The following is a 25872-nucleotide window of genomic DNA, read 5'->3' as shown; positions in this document are numbered from 1 at the left end:
GTGCCAATCTAGATCCGTCATGAACAACAATCATTCTTATTTGGGTACCTAATCATTGGATAGGAGGGACAGTATTGGATGGTCAAAAATGAAAAACACCCGAAAAACTATAGTAGATGAAAACGAGCTAGAAATGTTCAATAGAACTGACTCACAACTCCACAATTCATTCAATGTGCCTGTGTATCAAGAATGCATTACCAGAGTATCAGTTAAACAAACAAAATAGAAAATGAAACATCCCATCATTTATGATTAACTAAATACCAGATAGAAATTAGCTAACAAAGTGAATCAGATGGGAGTCCTATGTAAGGGACATGTTCATCCCATGAGGCACACAACATATCAGCCAATGGGGCGGACATTTTAATCCCAATACTACATACACCCAACTACCCGTCTATAGAATAACCCATGATGTAAAAAAAGTAAACAAGCACATACACAAACGCTATTGTGTATATGACAACAGATCTAAAAACACACCTTTAAAAAAATTTAAAAATCACAAAACGAGGGATTCTTATGAATTTAGGAAGTATTTAATGGCAGGCGTTCAATCACCACATTTTCCTATGGTGTGGTCCACCTAAGATTTGTCCCTAAAATGAGTTGGAAAAAATGAATGGCCCGCATACACATATTATGGTAGAGCCCACAAAGCATTTTTAGATTTCAGAAATAGAGGGGAATGCGGATTGAAGGATTGAAAGAATGCATAGGGATTGAAGGATTCAAGGCGACATGATCAGTTTCCATTCATAGGGAATCATAGGGATTAAAGGATTGAGCATCTAAACGCAACAAATTTCAGAAATAGAGAGAGAGAGAGAGAGAGAAACAAACTGTGCTTCTTCTTCTCCTTCTCCTTTTTCTTCTCCTTCTTGCGGCGAAAGGGGGTTTTGAAAACAGAGAGAGGGGAATGTGGCCAAGAGACAAGGAGAGAAGGTGAGGGAGAGCAGGAGATTGAGAGAGGGCAAGGGAAAGAGAGAGGCTGAGTGCAAGAGAGAGATGGAGAGAGAGATTGAGAGATGGGTTTTCGTCTGCTGTACGTGGGAGAAAAGGACAGATGGATGGGTTTTGGTTTTGGGAGGGCACATTGGTTTTTGGAGGGGTGCGTGACGGACGACCCCTTTAGGACGTTGGGTTTTAGGACCGTGGGGCCTACTGTGATGTATTTTATATATCCACTCCATCCATTAATTTTAAATTATTATTTTAAGTGTTGATACAAAAAATGAGTTAGATCGAATCTGTAAGGAGACCACACAACATATTAATAATAGAAATTTAATTTTTATTATTTCTTATGGTGTGGTCCACTTAAACATTTAATCTACATAATTTTTGAGCTCATCCACTAAAATTATATATCAGAATTGATGGGTGGCTTAGATCAAACACATATATTCCAATGGACCCCATGGAACCCCTTAAGCATCATCTATGTTTAATAAGGTTTAGGTGAGGAGGTACGTTTTAGCTACAAATCAATTAGGCTTTAGCTACGGATTTAATCCATAGTATAATTGCTACGGATTTAATCCGTGGCTAGAAGCTTTCAAAGTCCATAGCCTTTGCTTGATTTTTTGGTAGTGGGTTCTTCGGTTGGAAGAAGAACGATCCTTCATATGATTTCATGAATCAATCAAAGAAGGACCGAGGGGGCATCTGTTGAGGCACAAAAAAATATATAGTAGTATAGGAGCTTTCTGAAGCGTCGCTCCATGTTAGAAGAGGTTGTACGCTTCATGTTTTGAATAGAAGAGTGAATGGGGTTATTTTGGTAAAAAGGAGTGAATGGGGTTATTTTGGTAAAAATGAGTGAATGGGGTTATTTTTGTAAAAAGGAGTGGATGGGCGTTGCCATGTATGATGGGAGAAAGTATGGTTCTTGACTTAGAAAGGAATGTACACCACTATTTAAGGCAATGTGGTTGAACACCACTGTGTAAGGAATGAGGGTGGAAGTTATATGAAGAAAGAAGTGGTGGTGATCACCACTATATAAGGAAAGGAAGTCTATAAATACCCCTCCCCATGCCTGTAACGACCTTGGAATTTTTGTGCTAATCTTTCCTTAAGTAGTTGTTTTTGGGGTAATTAGTGTTATACTCGATTGCTTGTGAAATTCGCATCAATCACTTTAAATTTGATCTGCATGACTCAAAACCTGTAGATTAGTTAGCGCTATGTTACTCTGAAATCTGGGATCCATCGCTAAATCCAGTTATTCTGGAGAATTTTTTAAAGTTCTGGATCGGACCTGGACCGCGCGTCGAAAGTCCGATAGTGATGATCTTAGGCTGTTGCAGTCACCATGTTGGGCTTGACCATCACCTCGAAAATCAAGTCCATGTGATGTTCTGGGTCGATTTGATTGAGTTTGGAGTAGAGAGTGTGAGAACGGTTGGAAATTTAATAAGCTTTTATGAAATCTGAGTCGTGTCGCTTGCGTGATGATTTTAAGCTATCTGACGGTTGGATTTTGACCCATGCCAGCTCTGATCGGGGAAGATGGCCCATGCATATCCTTGTGCTTGTGGACCTGATCGAGATTCTGTGACCGTTGAATTGAGTGTGGTCCGCCATGGCTGATCTGAAGAGCCGGTCGGTATGAAAACTCAGCCTGACCTAGATCCATGGTCAGTGAGCTTAAGTCTGACCTTTCGTGGTATTGTGACCATTGTATCAATTAGTCTTGGTGTTGTTGTATCTCATTTTTATCCTTGTTTTAGGGTATTCTATCGCCGTTGACGAAGACAACTCGTATAAATCAATTCAGTGTTTCTTTTCTGGCTTAAGGTGCGGACTTTAAGTGTATAGGTTATGGTTCTCAAGGCTTTCAATGCCAGTTAATGATTTATTCTTGTTATGGATGAGATTTCACATGCCAAATGTTGTGGTTATGTTGCGTTCCTGATATACATGTGTTATATTGAGATTTGTGTATTCTATGTGTATGTATAAAGTACTGTATACGTATAAAATATGCACTTGTGTTTGCCATGATTATTTGTCATGTATGTGTGCTAGATCTGTGTATGACAACTCCTTGGTAAAAGGAATTGTCCAAATGCTTGTTTCTCAACATACGTCATGTGTGTTGTTTCATGTATTCTAAGTGTTTATAGAAATGTCTGACTGATCTAAAGTGTGATGTTTCAACCTAGTATGGGCATTGAGAAGCGATTCTCAACTCTCCCACTAGTGTGTGTGATTTCCTTCTTGCTAGTTACATTCCTTGTTGTTTAAATTCAAGTGTTACTTATACTTACATTTATGTTAAGTTGATATTTCTTCACATGCTTGTGTATCACATGATTTGAGTTGTTGTTCCTTTACTGTTCTACATTCAATACGAATATCTGTTATAGTGGAATGTGTGTGGGACTATGCATTAGTCCAGGAAATTAGTAATCGGCCTTAAGTTCGTGGCTGAGGTTGCTTTCGCCACGTAGGACGTATTAGACGAACCCGAGTCGTATTAGAGTTGTCGACAGTAGTTTGGCCACACGGAGTGTTTGCGCACTCTATATCGCTCAACCCAACGTGCACTCATGCTAGTCGAGTTCGTCAAGTAACCCGATTGTCCGATGTATGTTCACCATGTATGGACGCTACTGCTTGAATCTACGGTACCGGACTTACCGATGAAATCCTATTAACCATGGTACCTTGATCCGCTAAGACTCATGAGCCGGACATGGTGGTATGGGACACCGTGGTTGAGCTGTCGGCCTACGCTGGGGTGACAAGCTTCCCCGTAGTGACCAGTGAGCAACTAAACTCGTGAGCCGATTATGGTGGTATGGGACACTATATTCGTGCTATCGGCCTACATTGATTGGTGACGAGCCCTTTGTAGTGACCTCGAGCATGCCTGGATACCGCATTGAGGTGACGAGCCTTGGTGTAGTAACGAAGGTATGAAAGGCGTGCATTGATTGGAGACGAGCCCTTTGCTACGACCTGAAACCATATGATCGTATGAGATGTCTAGGATTGACGACCCTAGAATGGATCACTGTTTGGATTGTGATATGAGGAAGGTACTTTAGCTTCCCAATCCTGCTGTATGAAAAGGACTAATAACAACTTGGTAATCATATTCATGCACCGCATTTGCATGTGCTTTGTAGATGTGGCACACTTTGAGGTGGTGTCATGCATAACGTAAGATGAAGACGCTGAGGGTGTACGCGTGAGGGCACACATCATTTTGCATACATCCTTGCATTAACAAGAGTACTTAGGATTTATTTAATTTTCTACTTTATCATTACTACTTGATTGAACTGATAACATGTTAACCAGTGCCTTATTGTTCCACTGAGTGGATCACTCACTCCCACGTTCTGGGGCGGTGTTAAACACCCACCAGACTCTGTCTTAGGTTCTGATGTTACAGATGTGGATGCGGCTTCTGAGGCAGAGCGGGAGATGGATGATGATGAGGCTGCTTTCTCTTATATGCCGTTTTTAGACGGGTTCTAACGAGCTTGTTCTGATGCGTGGGACTCTGGGAATTATTTTTGGGATTTAAATGATGTAATCATGATACTTGTAATTTTGATAATAACACTTTCATCATGACCTGGTTGGTGAATGTACTTCAGGGATTTACACTTGTACACATATATTTCTATAAGTCTTTCGCTTACTTTATTCACTTATCCCTGAATTATATCTGTGTTTTGGCTTAATCTATTCCATGTTTTATGCACTAATACAGACAACATACAACCATCATTAAATATGTTGCATAAGTGATGTTTTGGAACTCGGGAGCTGAGTTATGTTCGACCCCCAAATTTCAGGGCATTACAATGCCTCATTTAAGGGGGTTAGAACACAAGAAGGGAGAAAGACAAGAAGTGAAAAGAAGAAAGGAAGAGAGAGGGAAATCCTTTTGCGCCATCTGTACAAACCCCCTTTGGGGAAAACCTTTTGCACCATCCACGCAAACTCCTTTTGGGAAGTCCTTTTGCGTCATCTGTGCAAAACCCAGCCTTTTGCACCACCCGCGCAGTACACTTTGAAAGCCCTATGCACTGCTTCTCTCTCTCTCTCTCTCACTCCTTTGTCTTAAGGCAAGGCTTTTCTTGTCTTGATGGAAACCACATGCGTCACTTCTCTCTCTCCTTTGTCTTAAAGCAAGGCTTTTCTTGTCTTGATGGAAGCCCCATGCGCCACTTCTCTCTCTCCTTTGTCTTAAGTCAAGGCTTTTCTTGTCTTAATGGAAGGCCCATGTGCCAATTCTCTCTCTCCTTTATCTTAAGGCAAGGCTTTTCTTGTCTTGACAAAGCCCCATGCGCCACTTCTCTCTCTCCTTTGTCTTAAGGCAAGGCTTTTCTTGTCTTGATGAAAGCCCCATGCACCACTTCTCTCTCTCTCCCCTTTATCTTAAGCTTGCCTTTTGTGTCATTATCCATGGAAACTTGTCCTAATGCAAGCCTCTTGTATTATTTTTCTTGGACTTTATCTTAAAGTAAGCCTTGTGCACTCCACATTCCCTATCTAAGCTTGTGCACTTTCATCTTCAGACAGATGACCTCCACACCTGTTGAATGTCTATAAATACCTCTCTCTTACCTCCATTTGGAGAGGGTAATGAGAGAGAGAAGCAAGAAGGAGAAGTGAGAGAAGATAGGAGTCAGAGAATCTCAAGAAGCCCATAGAGTAGATAGAAATTCCTCAATTGTTGGGTGCACAATAGATGGGAGCGCACAATCCTTCTGATGGAGCACTATGTGGCCCACACAGGTTTTCTCAATTGTGCACCCGCACAACTCAGAATCAAGAGCTTTGAGTTCACATAACCCATTTGCCTTTGTAGTGAACATCAAAAGCGTTGAAATGCTACTAAAATTGCTATTAAACTACCTTCTCTTCCTTTCATTATGCTTGTTCAATGTAATCTATCTCAGAATCAAGGGATATGCAAGGATGTAAATGAACTCAGACTAAATAAAACATCTTGTGATCATTGTTCTCTCACTCTTTCTTTGTTATCATTGAATAAAATCCCCTAAATATGATGCATTTTGTTTCTTGTCGAAACAAACTGGTTTGGGTATTTCAATGGTTCTTCAATTGTTTGGAGAATATTTTATTAAAGCCTAGTTAAAGCTTGAAGAGTAGTTTAATCTAGCTCTGGGTGAGGTGTTTGCAGTGCCATTAAAAATTCTTCCACTCCGATATATTTAGTTTTAGTTCCACCCATCTATGTTGAGATGAATTGTGAAATTGTTTAAGATCATTGCAACATGACCGAAAATTCAACATTTGGTCGTTTAATACTATAGGATGTATTGTAACAAACCTCTAATGATCACACTTCAAGCATTGCTTTTGTGTGTATGCCTAACTCCGATCTCTCTCACCATATAAATAGTGGAAACCTTGGTAGGTACCTACTAAGATCACTTTCTCTAACTTGTAGAAACAACTCAATATGCCTAAATTTTGCCTTTATGTAGCTGTGATCCCAAAATAACATTAATTCAACAATTAAGTGCACTACCTACAAAATTATTCCTCTTTTATTTGTTTATTAATAATGGAGAAAGGTGGGAGCACATCACCTATAGTTTTATTTATATGAAAATCAACTTTCACATCCAAACCAGAGATTGCAAGCAAAAATAAATAAATAAAAAGCCCTCGCCTTACAAACAAGCTCTGAAATTTACAATACCGATAAAATGGTTGGAGAAGATGGAAAACAACACCCAAAGGAAACTCTAGATCTTGCAAGATCCACCATTGAAGATACCCTTACCCCCTAAGAAAACAACTCAAGTTCCCAAAACCATTACCAACATCCAAAGGACAGTGCCATGTTAGCTGAGCCTTTGCCAGGATAAGCGCTCCACATGGGCCATTCACACACTCAGCAGGCACCACAAGCAGTCACCCACTGCACCTAACACCACTCCTACTAGCCTCGCATAGCCCCTTGCAAACCAAGTAAAAACACAAGGAATACAACCATGAAAGAGCCTTAAGATACCTTTTGCAACAATAAGCACTGATGCATTAAGCCGTCTATTGAAATTTGTGGTTTTTTATAAAAATCAAATATTCAAAATATTTTGGGATTTTCATTTTATCGCCAAAACGATTTTGTAAATTTCAAATGAAAAAGTGTGGTGTGTTTTGTCCCACAACAGAAATGATGGGAGAAGATTTGGAGTTTATATGTGGTGGTGTGTGTAGTATTCCTACTTGGAGCTTTGGAGGTTAAGAGACTCGAGTTGCATGTTCGCATACACGCATAGGTGAGGGTGTGGGCAATGTGGTTGTAGTAGCGCTAGTTGGCGGACTTTGCACGTGCGCATCGTGTCGTATAGTGGTCATTCCCTCATGACCTTACATGAATCGTCGCGAGACGGTGTGATCATGGTGCGAGTGGTCTAGTATGAGCCTAGGTGAGATGGGTTTGAAATGAGCCAGGGCTTTATAAGCGACTGAGAATGATCAGATTATTAATCCGAAACGGTCAACCATTTCTGAAAATGGCTAGCAGCCTTAAAAGCCACAACGATCCGAAAACAGACGGGCCATTATGATACAATGATTAGATCTTCTAATCTAACAACCAGAAACGACTGAAATTAATGATCAAGGGTCAGAAACATTTTTCAAACGTTCTGAACCATTGATGGCCACCTAACAACAATCCACTCCCTGGTGCCTATATAAACTGGACCATTCTTGTCCAAATTCCATCATTTCAAACTCACATCTCTCCTCATCCATCAGATCCTTCAGATTTCATCTCCATTTTAGAATACAGTTAACACATCCTCTGTTTGATTATGCCAGAAGATCTGCTGCATTGAATTGTTCCTAGGTGGACCCTTCATGATTGTTGAACGTAGGATCCAAACAAGCTTGTCCTATCTTGGAAGCAATTCGCCTGTAACCCATAGCTAAGGGGGCGAATCACGTTTAAAGGATAGCGTATATTTTACATGATTCAGCCTAGTGAAACGAAAATAATTAATTTTATTTTATTTTATTTTTTTGGTATTTCCAACAACTTCTCCATTACCCCTCTAAAGCAAATGAATCAATTTCATCCATGATTACTAAACTAATCATAACCATAGCTTGAAGATCAACCGCAGCTGGTAAGGAGCATAGATTGAAATTTGACCAAAGCCCAACACAACCATCAGCCACGCCTAGTTAGAACTATTCCAGATTATCTATTATGAAGCAACTTCTAATATCCTGGGGAAAATCCTATTTTCTCATAAAAAGAAGACTACTTCTATTGTGAACGTATCTTCATGATTATCTCCCAACAAAGAGACGGTTGCAATTTTTCAAATATAGGATTACAATATTTCAAACATCCTTGTTATCTTGTTATTTCTTTGTTATCATGTTGTAACCAACTACATCTATTTAATACAATGGATCCATACGATTCAAGCATGAATGGTTTTCCAAATTACACCACTGTTTATATTACACAAGCTCCCCAGGCAAGCATGACCATCCACCATTGAGTTTTCCTTGAAGTTAACAAAATTGAGATTTAATTTTACAGCCACCCACCAATACCAAATTGTTCATGGGACATTGCATCCTAATTCATACAGTCATAACAAGTTTCTAGCTGCTTTCATTTTCAAGGTTAAAGCACCCAAAATCCAAGCATCTTGAAATCCCATTGACTAGGGCTCTACCTTCCACTACATTATTAGTCACCACCGTATATTGATTGTTGCCGACAAAAAGTATCCTACCACAAGAATCTCTACTAACACCCCTAGCAACCCTGGGAAACGGGCTACTTTAGATGATCAACTTACAGTAAGTTTGAACTATTGATTGATGTCTTAAATTTGTAAATCAATAGTCTGTCGATGCCATTGAACTGTCATCAAATGACCGTGCAGAGTTATGCAGAGTTGCATAAGTGTGGGATTTGATTCCTATTTGGATTGTGATTCACATAGTGTTTGTGTGTGTATGTGTGTCTATATATATATATATATCAGGAATAAGGTCTATCTCAGGGCTTTCTAATTGGTACCAAAGGATTTCAAGGGCTTGTAATGGAGATTCGAGGCATTTTCGAATCGAGTAATCTCTATCTCTTATAATTTTTTGCTTTCATAGTTCATTATTGTCACTTGATGCCATGGTTTTTTTTTCCACGAGGGTTTTTTCACTTTAAATCAGTATGCTTTTTATTGGGATTGATTGTGTGATTAAAATAGTTTACTTAATTCATCTCTGTATCCTTCTACAGTCCCCCGACAAGTGGTATTAGGGCAAAATGTTAGAGCGCAGATTGAATATGAAAGCATGGTATCAATAGCTACTAATCATAAGTTCGATGTTGAGAAATATTTTGACAAAAATAATTTTGAACTTTAGAAGGTCAAGATGACTGATCTCCTAGTTCAGTAAGGATTGGATGATGCACTCCTTAATTTCCACGAGGGTTTTTTCACTTTAAATCAGTATGCTTTTTATTGGGATTGATTGTGTGATTAAAATACTTTGCTTGATTCATCTCTGTGTCCTTCTACGGTCCCCCGACAAGTGGTATCAGAGCAAAATGTTAGCGCGCAGATTGAATATGAAAGCATGGTATCAATGGCTTCTAATCCTAAGTTCGATGTTGAGAAATATTTTGACAAAAATAATTTTGAACTTTAGAAGGTCAAGATGACCGATCTCCTAGTTCAGTTAGGATTAGATGATGCACTCCTTAATAAGTGACCGAAATCTATGACGGATGAAGAATAGAACAAGTTGGATAAGAATGTGAGATTCTCAAGAGATTTCTTCGCGTAGATGTCCTCTAATTTTTCCCATGTACTTGCTACAATTTTCTCTCTCATGACATTATAGAGGACTTCATCCGTGGATGGGGCTAATGTTAAGGTTCATATTAGTAACCTTAATATGATCATTTGTAAATTGCTGGATGTGGAAGAAATGATGAAAGATGAGGATCATGCATACATCCTATCAAATTCTCTCCCGGCTTCGTATGAGTCATTCAAGGACTCATTGTGCATAGGTAGATTGACCATTAACGTCGATACCGTTATCTTAACCCTTTAAGGAAAGACGATGAGAGAGAAAAATGTTGATGTGGGGGCCTCTACTGATGCATTGGTTACGAGGTGGCAGAATTTTGAGAGAGAAAATGGGTTTTCTCAATCGAGGTCCAAATCCAAGGGCAATGGCAAAGGTAAGTTGAAGAACTAGAACTGTGGAATGTCTGGGCACAGGAGGCCAATACTATAGAATCTGATGAAGGTATTAGCGATTATGATGTGTTATCAGTGTCTATGGTCAGACACTCACACGATGATCATAGGGACAAGTGGATTTTAGATACTAGGGCATCATATCACATGTCTCCTCATCGGAGTTAGTTCACCAGTTACAAAGAATGCGGTGGTGGCCAAGTATTTATGGACAATGATAATGCTTGTAATGTGGTGAGTGTTGGATTGGTACATACCTTAACTGAGGCAAGACATGTTCCTTATATGAGGAAGAGCTTGATATCTCTTAGAGTGTTAGTATACTCAACATGCACACATGTTTGTCAATCACATGATTAGTTGTGTCATGTAATCAGATGGGTCCTTGGCAAAAGAAGATCGAGAATCCAACTACAGTAGAAGCACAAGCTACAAGTTCAAAGAAAAGAGAAGCTTTTGTGATCTTAATCTTGCCTATAGGTGATCCTAACGCAAATCAAAAAGCCCACTTAGATCATTTATTCAAAGCCATTTTAAGTTCATATTTTCTACCCTTTTAGACTTAGCTTCAAGAAGTTCCAAGTTGTTGAATGATTTAAAGGACAAGAAGTTAAAATAGGAAAATCTCTCCACATTCAACAGGAGAAGGAGCCACCGAATGACACCTTTGGTAGTATCAAAGTTAACTTTAGTACCACTGAAAGTGCCCAAAACAATCCAGCAGCCTTCAAAGTTAATTCGGTACCACCGATTGGAATTTCGGTACCACCGATTCCTACCAATGTACAATGTTCAGTACTAACGAAAGGAACAAAAATCATCCAGCAACTCAGGATCTAATTTGGTACACCAAGTGATATTTCGGTGCTACCGACTGCATTTCAGTACCACTGAAGGTCCACTCGGTAGTATCGATAACTAGCTGTTATAGATCCCTAGGGACTTTTTCTTAATAAATACAAGACCTAAAACTTTTTGAAAATTATGGATTAAGGCATTTTAGAGTCCTTATTGCAACCCAAGCTTATCCTAGCCTTCCTAGACTCTATCCATATGAGATTCATGTTCTTTTCATTGTGATTCATAATCTCAATGAGCATTTAAAGCTCGATTTAATGAAGAACATGATCTTAAGCCTTCACTAGAGTATTGACACCAAACCTATAGGTATATCCTTAGTCTTAATTATACTCTAATGCATCCATTAGTTGAATCTCTTAGGAAACCATTCATAACCCTTAATAGGAGATTCAACACCCTCCCATTACCTTGGTTACCTTAATAAGAACATTATATGCAAGGTACTTGATCGTGAATCTGACAACAGGAAAACCATAGCAACATGATCGGGGGAGCATCGGGAAGCCGATTCAAGCATGAAAGAGCGAAGATCAAGCAACCCAAGACAAGTAATGAAAGAGGACTCATTCTAACAAGTGTCATTATTAAGAGTCCACAAGTTAGTCTCTATCCTCGTGTAGGATTGAGGCTAAGACTTTGATATAAACAAACTCGTGTATGTGCCTTGTGTGGTGGAAGTTATATGAAGAAAGAAGTGGTGGTGATCACCACTATATAAGGAAGGAAAGTCTATAAATACCCCTCCCCATACCTCATTTAAGGGGGTTGGAAGACAAGAAGGGAGGAAGACAAGAGGTGAAAAGAAGAAAGGAAGAGAGAGGGAAATCTTTTTGCACCATCTGTGCAAATCCCCTTTAGGGAAAACCTTTTGCACCATCCGCGCAAAGGGAAGTCCTTTCTCGCCATCTGCGCAAAACCCAGCCTTTTACACCACCGGTGCAATACCACTTTGAAAGCCCAGTACACCACTTCTCTCTCTCTCTCTCTCTCTCTCTCTCTCTCTCTCCTTTGTCTTAAGACAAGGCTTTTCTTGTCTTGATGGAAGCCACATGTGCCACTTCTCTCTCTCCTTTGTCTTAAAGCAAGACTTTTCTTGTCTTGATGGAAGCCCCATATGCCACTTCTCTCTCTCTTTTGTCTTAAGCCAAGGCTTTTCTTATCTTAATGGAAGCCCCATGTGCCAATTCTCTCTCTCCTCTGTCTTAAGGCAAGGCTTTTCTTGTCTTGATGAAGCCCCATGCGCCACTTCTATCTCTCCTTTGTCTTAAGGTAAGGCTTTTGTTGTCTTGATGAAAGCCCCATGCACTACTTCTCTCTCTCTCTCTCCTTTGTGTTAAACCTGCCTTTTGTGTCATTATCTATGGAAATTTGTCCTAATGTAGGCCTCTTGTATTATTTTTCATGGACTTTGTCCTAAAGTAAGCCTTGTGCACTCCACATTCCCTGTCTAAGCTTGTGCACTTTCATCTTCAGACAGATGACCTCCACACCTACTGAATGTCTATAAATACCTCTCTCTTACCTCCATTTGGAGAGGGTAGTGAGAGAGAGAAGTAAGAAGGAGAAGTGAGAGAAGATAGGAGTCAAAGAATCTCAAGAAGCCCACAGAGGAGATAGAAATTCCTCAATTGTTGGGTGCACAACAGATGGGAGCGCACAATCCTTTTGATGGAGCACTGTGTGGCCCACAAGCATTTTCTCAATTGTGCACCCGCACAACTCAGAATCAAGAGCTTTGAGTTCACATAACCCATTTGCCTTTGCAGTGAACATCAAAAGCGTTGAAATGCTACAAAAATTGCTACTAAACTATCTTCTCTTCCATTCATTGTGCTTGTTCATTATAATCTGTCTCAGAATCAAGGGATATGCGAGGATGTAAATGAACTCAACTAAATAAACATCTTGTGATAATTGTTCTCTTATTCTTTCTTTGTTGTCATTGAATTAAAATCCCTTAAATATGATGCATTTCGTTTCTTGTCGAAACAAACTGGTTTGGGTATTTCAATGGTTCTTCAATTGCTTGGAGAATATTTTATTAAAGCCTAGTTAAAGCCTAAAGAGTAGTTTAATCTAGCTCTGGGTGAGGTGTTTGTAGTGCCATTAAAAATTCTTCCACTCCTATACATTTAGTTTTAGTTCCACCCATCCATGTTAAGATGAATCGTGAAATTGTTTAAGATCATTGCAACATGACCGAAAATTCAACATTTGGTCGCTTAATACTATAGGATGTATTGTAGCAAACCTCTAATGATCACACTTCAAGTATTGCTTTTGTGTGTATGCCTAACTCCGATCTCTCTCACCTTATAAATTGTGGAAACCTTGGTAGGTACCTACTAAGATCACTTTCTCTTACTTGTAGAAACAACTCAATATGCCTAAAATCTGCCCTTGTGTAGCTTTGATCCCAAAATAACATTAATTCAACAATCAAGTGCACTACCTACAAAATTATTCCTTTTTATTTATTTATTAATAATGGAGAAAGGTGGGAGCACATCACCTATAATTTTATTCATATGAAAATCAACTTTTAGATCCAAACCAGAGATTGCAGGAAAAAATAAATAAATAAAAAGCCCTCGCCTTACAAACAAGCTCTGAAATTTACAATACCGATAAAATGGTTGGAGAAGATGGAAAACAACACCCAAAGGAACTCTAGATCTTGCAAGATCCACCATTGAAGAAACCCTTACCTCCTAAGAAAACAACTCAAGTTCCCAAAACCATTGCCAACATCCAAAGGACAGGGCCATGTTGGCTGAGCCTTTGTCGGGATAAGTGCTCAGCATGGGCCATTCACACACTTAGCAGGCACCACAAGTAGCCACCCACTGCACCTAACACCACTCCTACTAGGCTCGCACAACCCTTTGCGAACTAGCCAAAAACACAAGGAATACAACCAAGAAAGAGCCTTAAGATATATTTTGCAATAATAAGCACTTATGCATTAGGCCGTCTATTGAAATTTGTGGTTTTTTGTAAAAATCAAATATTCAAAATATTTTGGGATTTTCATTTTACCGCCAAAATGATTTTGGAAATTTCAAATGAAAAAGTGCGGTGTGTTTTGTCCCACATAAGAAATGATGGGAGAAGATTTGGGGTTTATATGTGGTGGTGTGTGTAGTATTCCTACTTAGAGCTTTGGAGGTTAAGACACTCGGGTTGCGTGTTCGCATACACGCACAGGCGAGGGTGTGGGCAATGTGGTTGTAGTAGCACTAGTTGATGCACTTTGTACATGTGCATCGTGTCGCATAGTGGTCATTCCCTCATGACCTTACGTGAACCGTCGCGAGACTGTGCGATCATGTTGCAAGTGGTCTAGTATGAGCATAGGTGAGATGGGTTTGAAATGAGCCAGGGCTTTATAAGCGACTGAGAATGATCAGATTATTAATCTGAAATGGTCAACCATTTCTGAAAATGGCTAACCATTTCTGAAAATGGCTAGCAGCCTTAAAAGCCACAAAGGTCCGAAAACAGATCGGCCATGATGATACAATGATTAGATCTTCCAATCTAACAACTAGAAACGACTGAATGGACATTTGAGGCTTGATCGAATCGAGTAATCTCTATCTCTTATAACTTTCTGCTTTCATAGTTCATCACTATTTCTTGGTGCCATGGTTTTTTTCCACAAGGGTTTTTTGACATTAAATCAGTGTGTTTTTTATTGGGATTGATTATGCAATTAAAATACTTTGCTTAATTCATCTCTGTGTCCTTCTATGGTCCCCCAACAAGTGGTATCAGAGCAAAATGTTAGAGCGCAGATTGAATATGAAAGCATGGTAACAATGGCTTCTAATCATAAGTTCGATGTTGAGAAATATTTTGACAAAAATAATTTTGAACTTTAGAAGGTCAAGATGATCGATCTCCTAGTTCAGTAAGGATTGGATGATGCACTCCTTAATAAGCGACTGAAATCTATGACAGATGAAGCATAGAACAAGTTGGATAAGAATGTGAGATTCTCAAGAGATTTCTTCGCGTAGATGTCCTCTAATTTTTCCCATGTACTTGCTACAATTTTCTCTCTCATGACATTATAGAGGACTTCATCCGTGGATGGGGCTAATGTTAAGGTTCATATTAGTAACTTTAACATGATCATTTGTAAATTGCTGGATGTGAAAGAAATGATGAAAGATGAGGATCATGCATACATCCTATCAAATTCTCTCTCGGCTTCGTATGAGTCATTCAAGGACTCATTGTGCATAGGTAGATCGACCATTAACGTTGATACCATTATCTTAACCCTTTAAGGAAAGATGATGAGAGAGAAAAATGTTGATGTGAGGGCCTCTATTGATGCATTGGTTACGAGGTGGCAGAATTTTGAGAGAGAAAATGGGTTTTCTCAATTGAGGTCCAAATCCAAGGGCAATGGCAAAGGTAAGTTGAAGTACTAGAATTGTGGAATATCTGGGCACAGGAGGCTAATACTATAGAATCTGATGAAGGTATGAGCAATTATGATGTGTTATCAGTGTCTATGGTCAGACACTTACACAATGATCGTAGGGACGAGTGGATTTTAGATACTAGGGCATCATATTACATGTCTCCTCATCGGAGTTAGTTCACCAGTTACAGAGAGTGCGGTGGTAGCCAAGTATTTATGGATAATGATAATGCTTGTAATGTGGTGAGTGTTGGATTAGTATATGCCTTAACTGAGGTGAGACATGTTCTTGATATGAGGAAGAGCTTGATATCTCTTGGAGTGTTAGTGTACTCACCATGCACACATGTTTGTCAATCACGTGATTAGTTGTGTCATGTAATCAGATGGGTCCTTGGCAAAAGAAGATCGACAATCCAACTAAAGCAGAAGCACAAGCTACAAGTTCAAAGAAAAGAGAAGCTTCTACAATCGTAATCTTGCCTGTAGATGATCCTAACCCAAATAGGAAAGCCCACTTAGATGATTTATTTAAAGCCATTCTATGTTCATATTTTCTACCCTTTTAGACTTGGCTTGAAGAAGTTCTAAGTTGTTGAATGATTTAAAGGACAAGAAGTTGAAACAGGAAAATCTCTTCACATTCAACAGGAGAAGGTGCCACCGAATGACACCTTTAGTAGTACCGAAGTTACCTTCCGTACCATTGAAAGTGCCCAAAACAATCTAGCAGCCTTCAAAGTTAATTCGGTACCACCGATTCCTACCAATGTATAATGTTCAGTACCAACGAAAGGAACAAAAATCATTCAGCAACTTTAAGATCTAATTCGGTACCACCAAGTGATATTTTGGTGCTACCGACTGCATTTCAGTACCACTGAAGGTCCACTCGGTAGTATCGATAACTAGCTGTTATAGATCCCTAGGGACTTTTTCTTAATAAATACAAGACCCAGAACTTTGTGAAAATTATGGATTAAGGCATTTTAAAGTCCTTATTGCAACCCAAGCTTATCCTAGCCTTTCTAGACTCTATCCATATGAGATTCGTGTTCTTTTCATTGTGATTCATCTTCTCAATGAGCATTCAAAGCTCGATTTAATGAAGAACATGATCTCAAGCCTTCACTAGAGTATTGACTCCAAACCTAGAGGTATACTCTTAGTCTTAATTATACTTTAATGCATCCATCAGTTGAATCTCTTAGGAAATCCATTCATAACCCTTGATAGGAGATTCAACACCCCCCCATTATCTTGGTTACCTTAATAAGAACATTATATGCGAGGTACTTGATCGTAAATCTGACAACAGGAAAACTATAGCAACATGATTGGGGGAGCATTGGGGAGTTGATTCAAGCACAAAAGAGTGAAGATCAAGCAACTCAAGACAAGAAATGAAAGAGGACTCATTCTGACAAGTGTCATTATTAAGAGTCAACAAGTTAGTCTCTATCCTCGTATAGGATTGAGGCTAAGATTTTGATATAAACAAACTCGTGTATGTGCCTTGTGTGGGACCTTGGCCTATGTGCCTAAATGTAGGTTCCTTATGTGGGACCTTGGCCGGTGGGCCTAAACATAAGTGTCTTATGTGGGACCGTGGCCGGTGGGCCTAAACAGAGGTGCCTTGTGTGGAACTTTGGCCATAGGGCTTAAACGTAGGTTCTTAGTGTAGGACCTTTGATCATGTGTAGAGCATAAATTGTTGAGTCCTTTGTGTAGGGTTGTAAAGGTTAATGGTGAACTGATTTAAAACTATTCATAGTGAAATCCTAGGAGAGAGTGCTGTTGTCGAGAATGGAGTAGGAATGTAGCCGAACCACTATAAATGCTTGTGTTTGAAATTAATATTTGCACATTTGTTTAATTATGCTTATGTGTTTAAATGCTTAATTGAATATGCATGATTAGATGAATGGCCAGGATTGATAGGTAGCACATTCCACACACAAGTTCACAATGTTATAGGCTAGTTGCTTTATTCATATATCTTAAGTAGTCGCTGTGATTGGAACCTCTATTGGCTTGGCAGTCTTTAGAGTTACATTGCCTTGCTTAAAATGGATGAATTGTTTAAGTTAGGCAATTAGGATTTTTAAATTGGTAAAATATTTGAAAATTCTTATTCACCCCCCTCTAGGACTCTTAGACTATTTCATACTTCTACTATAGCAGTCTAAACTTTCATGGAGCACTTGAGGCGCTTGGGTGCAAATTCATCGATTTTGATCGTGTCCTTAAAGTTCAAAGGGGGAACTAATAGTCATGAAGGCACAACGGAATAAAAATCTTTACAGATTGATCGGGAGCACTTCATCAAGTTGAGTTATAATATATGTAGTAGATTATACGTCTGCATGTAAGTGGCATACATAATTGGGCCACATGAGCAAGTAAGGCATGAAGGTACTTTCTAATCATTGTTTAATTCCAATGTTAAAAAGTTTTGATTTAAATATATGTCAACATTATATATATGATAAACATTCAAGGTTATCATTTAAATTTGGAAAACATGTATATAAGAGTGTTCTTAATTACGTACATTCTTATTTATGAGGGTCATCACCTATGGTTTCTGGTAGAGGGTCGTCATGATTCATCACATTCAATGACAACTATTCCAAGAATGTATGGGCTTATTTTATGAAAAATAAATCCAATGTTTTCACCAACTTTAAGCAGTGGAAGGTCATGGTGGAAAAATAGATAGGACGAAAAGTGAAGGTACTAAGGACAAAAGCAAGGGGAATTCAATCAATACTAAAAAGATGAAGGGATTGTGAGGCAAAACACAGTGCATCACACACCTAAGTAGAACGGTGTGGCTGAGTGGATGAATCAAACTCTCTAGGAGATGGCCCGATGCATGATTAATAATACTAAGTTGGGCAAGGACCTGTGGACTGAGGTGATTAACATGGCTTGTTACTTGGTGAATCGGTTCCCTTCTACGGCCATTGATTGTAAGATTACAGAGAAGTGTGGAGTGGTTTGTAGGTAAACTACTTGGGACTGTGAGCATTTAGTTGCAATGCTTACTCCCATGTACCGTCAGTTGAGAGAGATAAGCTACACTAAAGGGTTAAGAAATACGAAGGAATCCTTCTACTCTTTAGAAGGCTCTTGATGAGTTAGATGACGAAGAGTGAAAAGTTGCGATAGATGATGAGATAGACTCCTTATATAAGAACGAGATGTGGGAACTAGTGAAGCTTCCTATCGGACGAAAACTGATTGGGTGCAAGTGGACCTTCGAGAAGAAATATGATAGATACACGTCAAGGTTGGTAGCGAAGGGTTACGATCAGAGAGAAAGCGTCGACTTCACTGAGATCTTTGTGCCTGTGGTGAAGCAAATATCTATCATATTCGTGTTGGCGTTGGTTGCCCAATACAATCTCAAGTTAGAGCAAATTGATGTAAAGACTGTTTTTCTTCATGGGGAATTGGAAGAGAATATCTATATGAAATAACCAGAAGGCTTCGAAGTAAAAGGGATAGAGAACAAGGTTTGTAGGTTGAAGAGTTCATTATACATCTTGAAAGATTCACCTAGGCCATCGTATAAAATATTTGATTCTTTCATGATGAGTCAAAGCTTTACTAGGAGTGAATATGATCATTGTGTCTATTATAAGACACTGAATGATAGAAAATTCATCATCCTGGTATTGTATGTTGATACATGATGATTGCTAGCCATAGCATGTCTGAAATCGACATAATGAAGACTCAGTTATTAGGGACATTCGAGATGAAAGATCCGGGGGCTGCAAAGAGGGTTCTCAGCATTGATATACACAGAGACAGGAAGAAGATCAGGCTTCGGTTATCTCAGAAAGAATACCTTAATAATGTGTTGATGAAGTATGGGATGGAGAAAGTAAAGCCAGTCAGTGTTCCTCATGCAGCTTATTTTAAGCTTTATTCTAAATAGTGTCCTAAAACTGAGAAGAAAAGTATGTCTCGTGTGCCTTATTCAAATGCGGCTAACAGTTTGATGTTTGCCATGGTCTGTACTAGACCAGACATTTCACATGTAGTAGTTGTTGTCAGCAGATACATGTCTAACCCCGACAAGCAACATTGGAATGCAGTGAAATAGCTACTTCGATACATTTGAAGTACGCAAGACTGCGTCTTATCATTTGAGAAATCAGGGGTCAAGTTATAGGTTATATAGATTTTGATTATGTATACAGTGTGGATACTAGAAGGTCGGCCTCCGGTTATTCATTTGTGCTAGCAGGTGGAGCGTTCAATTGAATGTCAAAGAATCAATCTGTGGTGACTCTTTTCACAATTGAAATTGAGTATATGGCAGTGACAGAGGCATTCAAAGAAGGTGTTTGGTTGATGAGGATGATAAATCAATTAGGGCTTCAGCAGGAGGCCGTGCTAGTTAATCGTAATCGCAAAAGCATAATCAATATGGCTAAAAAATTTATTTATCACTCACGTACTAAACACAATGATGTTCGTTACTATTTTATCTGATGGGTGCTTGAGGAATGAAGTGTAATTTTAGAGAAAATTCACACGAGCGTGAATCCCGCGGACATACTTAGTAAGGTGGTTCACACGTAGAAGTTCAAGTTCTGTGCAACTTCTATGAGCTTAACGAATGCATAAATGGAAGACAAAGTGTGCATGAGAAGCGATTGTGGATTTATAATGCAAGATAGAATTACATATAAGGAAAAAAATAGCTATGAAGATTGGCAATTAAAGACATTGTGGAGATTGTTGGTTAATGTATTAAATCAATAGATCAACAAGTTTGTCGATGACAACTCAATACAATCGAGCAGACTTCGATTGCATCGAAGGCTGCTCGATGCTATCGAAAAATTCATGTTTTATCAATGGAACATTTTGGTGTTTAGTTTAATCATTGAAGATGTTTGATGCCATCGACAGTCTGTCGATGTCATCAAAGTGCCATCGAACGATCGCGAAGAGTTACGCAGAGTTGCATTAGTGCGGGATTTGTTTCCTATTTCGATTGTAATTTTCATAGAGGCTATATATATGGGTGTAATTGGGAATAGGGTGTATCTCATGGCTTTTTAATTCATTCCAAAGGGTTTCAAGGGCTTGTAAGAGAGTTTTGAAGCTTTTTCGAATCAGGTAATCTTTATATTTTGTAATTTTCTTCTTTTATAGAGTATTACTATCGCTTGGTGCCATGTGTATTTTCCACATGGGTTTTTCCTCCTTAAATCAAAGTGTTTGTGATTAGACTTGATTATGTGATTGAAATATTTTGCTTGATTCATTTTTGTGTGCTACCGTGGTCCCCCAACAAGAACCACCCATCACAAGGTTGGTTCGAAATTACCATCTTAGTTCTTTCTTCCTAGATAAGACCAAAGGGACATCGAAAATTTGAACAGCAAGGGAATGAGAAAGAGAGTATTCATGGGCCGACATGATGGTGCTGCCAATCGTCCTCAGCCGACCTTTATCTCTGGATATGAGACGCTTTTATTCTCGAAACGAGCATTGTTTTGTTTCATCTAAATAATACCGAAAATTTTCTAAATTCAAGTGGTACGGCCAAGTGGAGTTTAGGAATACTATGATTTGTGGGTAGTTCTTTCGTCTTGACGGTGTCCGGTGAATTGATTGGATGGCATATAAGCACCACATGGAGCCCCATACAAAACTAATGGTGGGCTTCCCATTCCAACTTTTTCTTAGGGGTCGCTAACATGAGTCCTGAATGGTCATGATTTTAGGTTCCAACATGAATATAAGACAGCAAACCGATTGCCATAGTGGATCTCGTGAAAGTTCCACCCATGTAGCTCTCGGTGCGCGAAATACCTAGTGAGCTAGGTTAGCATGCTCATAGAAACAGGTAAGGCTTTATTATTATTATTATTATTTTTAACAACATACTTCCGTGCATTGATATGCTCAATGGGAAGAAAACATTGCATCTATGAGGGGGGAGACCCAGGAAAAAAGGAATTAAAATTTAAAATTTAAAAAAAAAAAAAAAAAAAAAAAACCAAGAAGAAGAAGAAGAAGCAAAAACCCCTACGCTGGAGTACCTTTACAAAATTAGAAGTCTATACAAGTGGTAGTGATTTATCCTCCTCAAACGTTCATTGATGTACATCTATCTAGAACATCCAAATAGTGGACCCCGTTGTTTATGGAGAATATATTTAAATATCACACTGATAAGGTAACCGCAACCATCCAATTAATGGCTATCGAATGGATTGTCACACAAAAATTCTTGTGTGGTCCAAATTCAAAAAATAAAAAATAAAAATCAGATGGTTAGTAATTTCTTAGTTCAATCTTTCCATTATGAATGACTACTTGGATGGTCTGGATGTCCGTTCAATTACACCATGTGTACAATTGGAGAGTCACCACCATTTTTCTAATGGTGAAAAACTGACAGGGAAGCAAGGCTGTGTATGTGTTTATGTATATTTCTTTAGTCTATGATTGAAAGGGAGGTACGATTGTAGTGGGCATTCACTTTCGAAACTAAGTGTTTCTATAGGACCACATAGGCCTATGGGCCTTTCACACATGGAGAATCCAAGACAAATACAAATAGAAAAAAAGACCACAGTAGGATGGATTGAGACAGCATAAAGCTCTCTCAAGTTCATGGATTAAACACTCCATACCATTGGATATTCTGGACACACAAAAACCCACTTCGCCAACAACACAAGGCTTGAGACTCCTCCACGTCCCGTGGCGTGAGCCTGAGGTTAGCCTAACGTGGATGGCCTTTGTTAGGTTAACCATCCATTGGACAGACAGAGGTATGCTATTATAGGTTATTTTGTCCATTTTTGTTTTTAATACTAATCATATTATAATTGAAGTAGAATAGTATTTTATCTTCTTCGCATGGTGGCAGCTCTTACATGCTACACTTGGCATGTGCTGAGGTCAATCCAAACGGTCCAAATCGTGGGCCTTATTTTAGATGAAAACACCACCAACCAAAAAATTAAATCCATCGTTGGCTTGTTGACCATTAGCTAGATTGTATCTATCCATTTTATGGTTGGATATCTGATGGTTAGCATTGTCCCATCAGTGTGGTTTTCAGGGCATGCTTCATGCACAGTGGGGATCATGGTTTAAAAGGTCTGGATCAGCGTACATTTAAGCCATGTAGACCGTGGATGTGTCGCCGCCATTTAAGAAATGTGAAAAGGTGCATATAAGAGTTAACCCCACTATAACATTGTTATTGTTAAAGTCATGTAAGATTATGATGGTGGGCAACATTTCAATTCATATATATAGCATACATATATCACTCCATGGAAGCTCATGAACTTCCCTGTGGAACATGGAGTGTAGTAGCTTCATGTTTTGAATGTTTTGTTCATCTCTCTCTCTCTTTCATCCTACTTTCAATGTCTAGCTTCTTCTCTTTCTTGTTTGAGTGAGTTTTTGCACCCCACAACACCAAAAAAGGATTACAAGAGGCCCCTTTTGTTGGGTGTTTTTTAAGTGTGGTATTTGATGGTTGCAATGGCGTACGGAGAGATTAAGATAAGGAACTTTGAGAAGCATAGGGACACTGCAAAGGTGGAAGATCTTGAGAGGAAGTGTGAAGTGGGGCCTAGAGAGAGCTCATTTCTCTTCACTAACACCATGGGTGACCCCATCTGTAGGGTCCGAAACAGCCCACAATACAAAATGCTGGTACGGCCACTTCACCCCCTAGTCTTGTTCTTCTTTTGTTCCCTTTCATTGTGGTAATAATGTTGGTTCTTGATTTTGATTACTCCAGGTTGCTGAATTGGAAAATGAGGTGGTAGGGGTCATTCGTGGTTCGATAAAGATCGCAACAGTAAGTGGCCCACCCAAAGATCAAGCTAAGGTTGGCTACATACTCGGCCTTAGAGTCTCACCCCTTCATCGTAGGAGAGGGATTGGTTTGAGCTTGGTGCGGCAACTTGAGCAGTGGTTTGATTCCAATTATGTTGAATACGCCTATATGGCCACTGAGAAGGACAACGAAGCTTCACTTAAGCTGTTCATTGGCAAGTTAGGGTTTATCAAGTTCCGGACGCCGATGATACTAGTAAATCCTGTCCGCAGACGTAGTATCCACATATCATCCAGGATTAAGATCACGAAGATCAAGATGGAACAAGCTGAGCATCTCTACCGTCGATTCATGGGCACGGCCGAATTCTTCCCGCGAGATATCGATCAGATCCTAAAGAACAAGTTGAGCTTGGGTACATGGGTTGCTTATCCACTTGACGAGTCATGGGAGCACCATGATTGTGTACCAACCAGTTGGGCTATGTTAAGCGTGTGGAATACAGCGGACGTTTTCAAGCTAAGGGTAGGGAAACCTTCCCTCAGCTCTGTTCTATACGCAAAAGCCTCAAGTTTGGTCGACCGAATCTTCCCATGGCTAAGAATACCTGTTCTACCGGACGTTTTCAATGAATTTGGATTCTACTTCTTATATGGAGTGCATGGTGAAGGCCCTCGATCAGGCATGCTTGTGCATTCCTTGTGCCAATTTGTACATAATCTGGCAACCATGTGTAAGGATTGTAAGATTATCGTTACAGAGATTGGGCCGTGGGACGCGCTGCGGCACCACATACCTCACTGGCAATCACTATCATGTCCTGAGGATTTGTGGTGTATAAAATCACTGAGAAGTAAAGAGGAGAAGACTCTGCTTGACTGGACTAAAAGACCACACCCGCGAGCCATTTTTGTGGACCCCAGGGAGGTCTAAAATAATAGAAAAAGATCATAAGTGGGCCTGGAATTGTTCGTCATCAATCATCCATTCGCTACAAGAACTTTTGTCGCATTACTTTCCTGTCAATGATGTAACAGTGAAAATCTCCAACGATTTCCTAATTTAGGTGCCCACATTGGCGGTAGGTCGGCTTTCCTATTAAGTTTCGGTGATGCTGTGTGGAATAGCCAATGAGTGAAGAAACGTTAGAGATATGAACTCTTCTGGTGGGTATGGGCCACTTAGTCATGTCCCATCTCAGGCATTTTGGACGGCCCACCATGTCCTACCTTCTCGACACCAATGTGCCCACTTCAAAGGGGATGAGAGTGAAAGGTTGCAAGTCAAGGAAATAAAAGAGGGGTGTGGGCCATTTCCTCATTTTCGTTGCACATCAAAATGCTTAGGAATTTCGCACGCTTCTTGCATAAATTTTCATGTTTTCATTCGAGGGGATTCGCATGTAAGAATAGATTGATGAGACAATTGTGGCACAAGTGTGAATGTAACATGTGTTTCGTATCAAGGACACTCATCTAGTGGGTGCCACCTTGACCATGCTCTAGTCCAAAAATCAAAATGATCAACTCATTGGGTAGGCTGCTATCATACCTTGAAATTATGAATCATCATTTTGTCAGTACATGTAGCCCATCTAATGAGTGGACCGGTATGCTTTTGGGCCGGATGTCGATTGCGTACTAACTCAGTACCCTAGTGTATTCAGCAAATTCTACGGTGCCCACCATGGTGTATGTCTCTTACCTACAATGTCCATTCGTTTTTCCAATTCATTTCAAGGCATGAGTCTAAAATTCAACATATTTAAAACTCGAGTGGTGAGGATAAGGGCAAAGTGATGGTTATTTGTCATCCAACTTATTTATAAGCTCCGGCATACATAAATGTGTGTGTGTACACAATGTGTGTGTGTGTGTACACACACACACACACACACACAAACACATGGAAACGCTCACCTGCGAACCAGTTCATACGTACTACGTACGAACTTTTTTTAGAGCTCATCATACGTGATGTGTATCCAAAATCTGAACCGTTCATGTGAAGCAGAACCTCGTGAAACCCCCCAGGCCCAAGTTTTACTTTGATCTAAAACTTTGATGGGCCATGGAAAATGAAAATAGTTTCCTCCCTTGATTTGCATTTCTCTTTGCTATGGCCCACCATAATTTTAGATCGGGGTGAAAATTTGTCACGTGGGGTTTCATGGGATTCCGCATCACATGGACCGTTCAAATTAGACACCCATGGCACGTGTGCAAAGGTGTCCACGTGTGTAGGTGCGCAGGGGAGCATGACTCTCTCTCTCTCTCTCTCTCTCTCTCTCTCTCTCTCTCTCTCTCTATATATATATATATATATATATATATATATATAGAAACGCTCACCTGCGAACCAGTTCGTACATACTACGTACGAACTTTTTTGAGAACCCATCATACGTGGTGTGGATCCAAAATCTGAACCGTTCATGTGAAGCAGCACCTCGTGAAACCCCTGGACCCAAGTTTTGCTTTGATCTAAAACTTTGA

At 39.5% G+C, this 25872-nt stretch overlaps 1 protein-coding gene and 1 non-coding gene across 2 annotated transcripts; one reads left to right on the top strand and one right to left on the bottom strand.

Annotated features, from left to right (window-relative positions):
- Positions 1-235: 235 nt before the first annotated feature.
- On the bottom strand, positions 236-340 carry LOC131254653 (small nucleolar RNA snoR99). Its single transcript, XR_009175774.1, has one exon. It is a non-coding gene; the product is annotated as a small nucleolar RNA snoR99 (small nucleolar RNA).
- Positions 341-22870: 22530 nt separating this feature from the next.
- LOC131254035 (probable N-acetyltransferase HLS1-like) lies at positions 22871-24676 on the top strand. The gene is made up of 2 exons (XM_058255080.1): positions 22871-23250; positions 23339-24676. The coding sequence occupies exons 1-2, from the start codon at positions 23068-23070 to the stop codon at positions 24308-24310; spliced, it is 1155 nt and encodes a 384-aa protein (XP_058111063.1). The 5' UTR covers positions 22871-23067; the 3' UTR covers positions 24311-24676.
- The last annotated feature ends 1196 nt before the right edge of the window (positions 24677-25872 follow it).

Source organism: Magnolia sinica, chromosome 8 (assembly GCF_029962835.1).
Source record: "Magnolia sinica isolate HGM2019 chromosome 8, MsV1, whole genome shotgun sequence".
Classification (NCBI taxonomy): Eukaryota; Viridiplantae; Streptophyta; class Magnoliopsida; order Magnoliales; family Magnoliaceae; genus Magnolia; species Magnolia sinica.
Note: the sequence above shows the minus strand (reverse complement) of the source record. Positions and strands in the feature narration are given on the sequence as shown.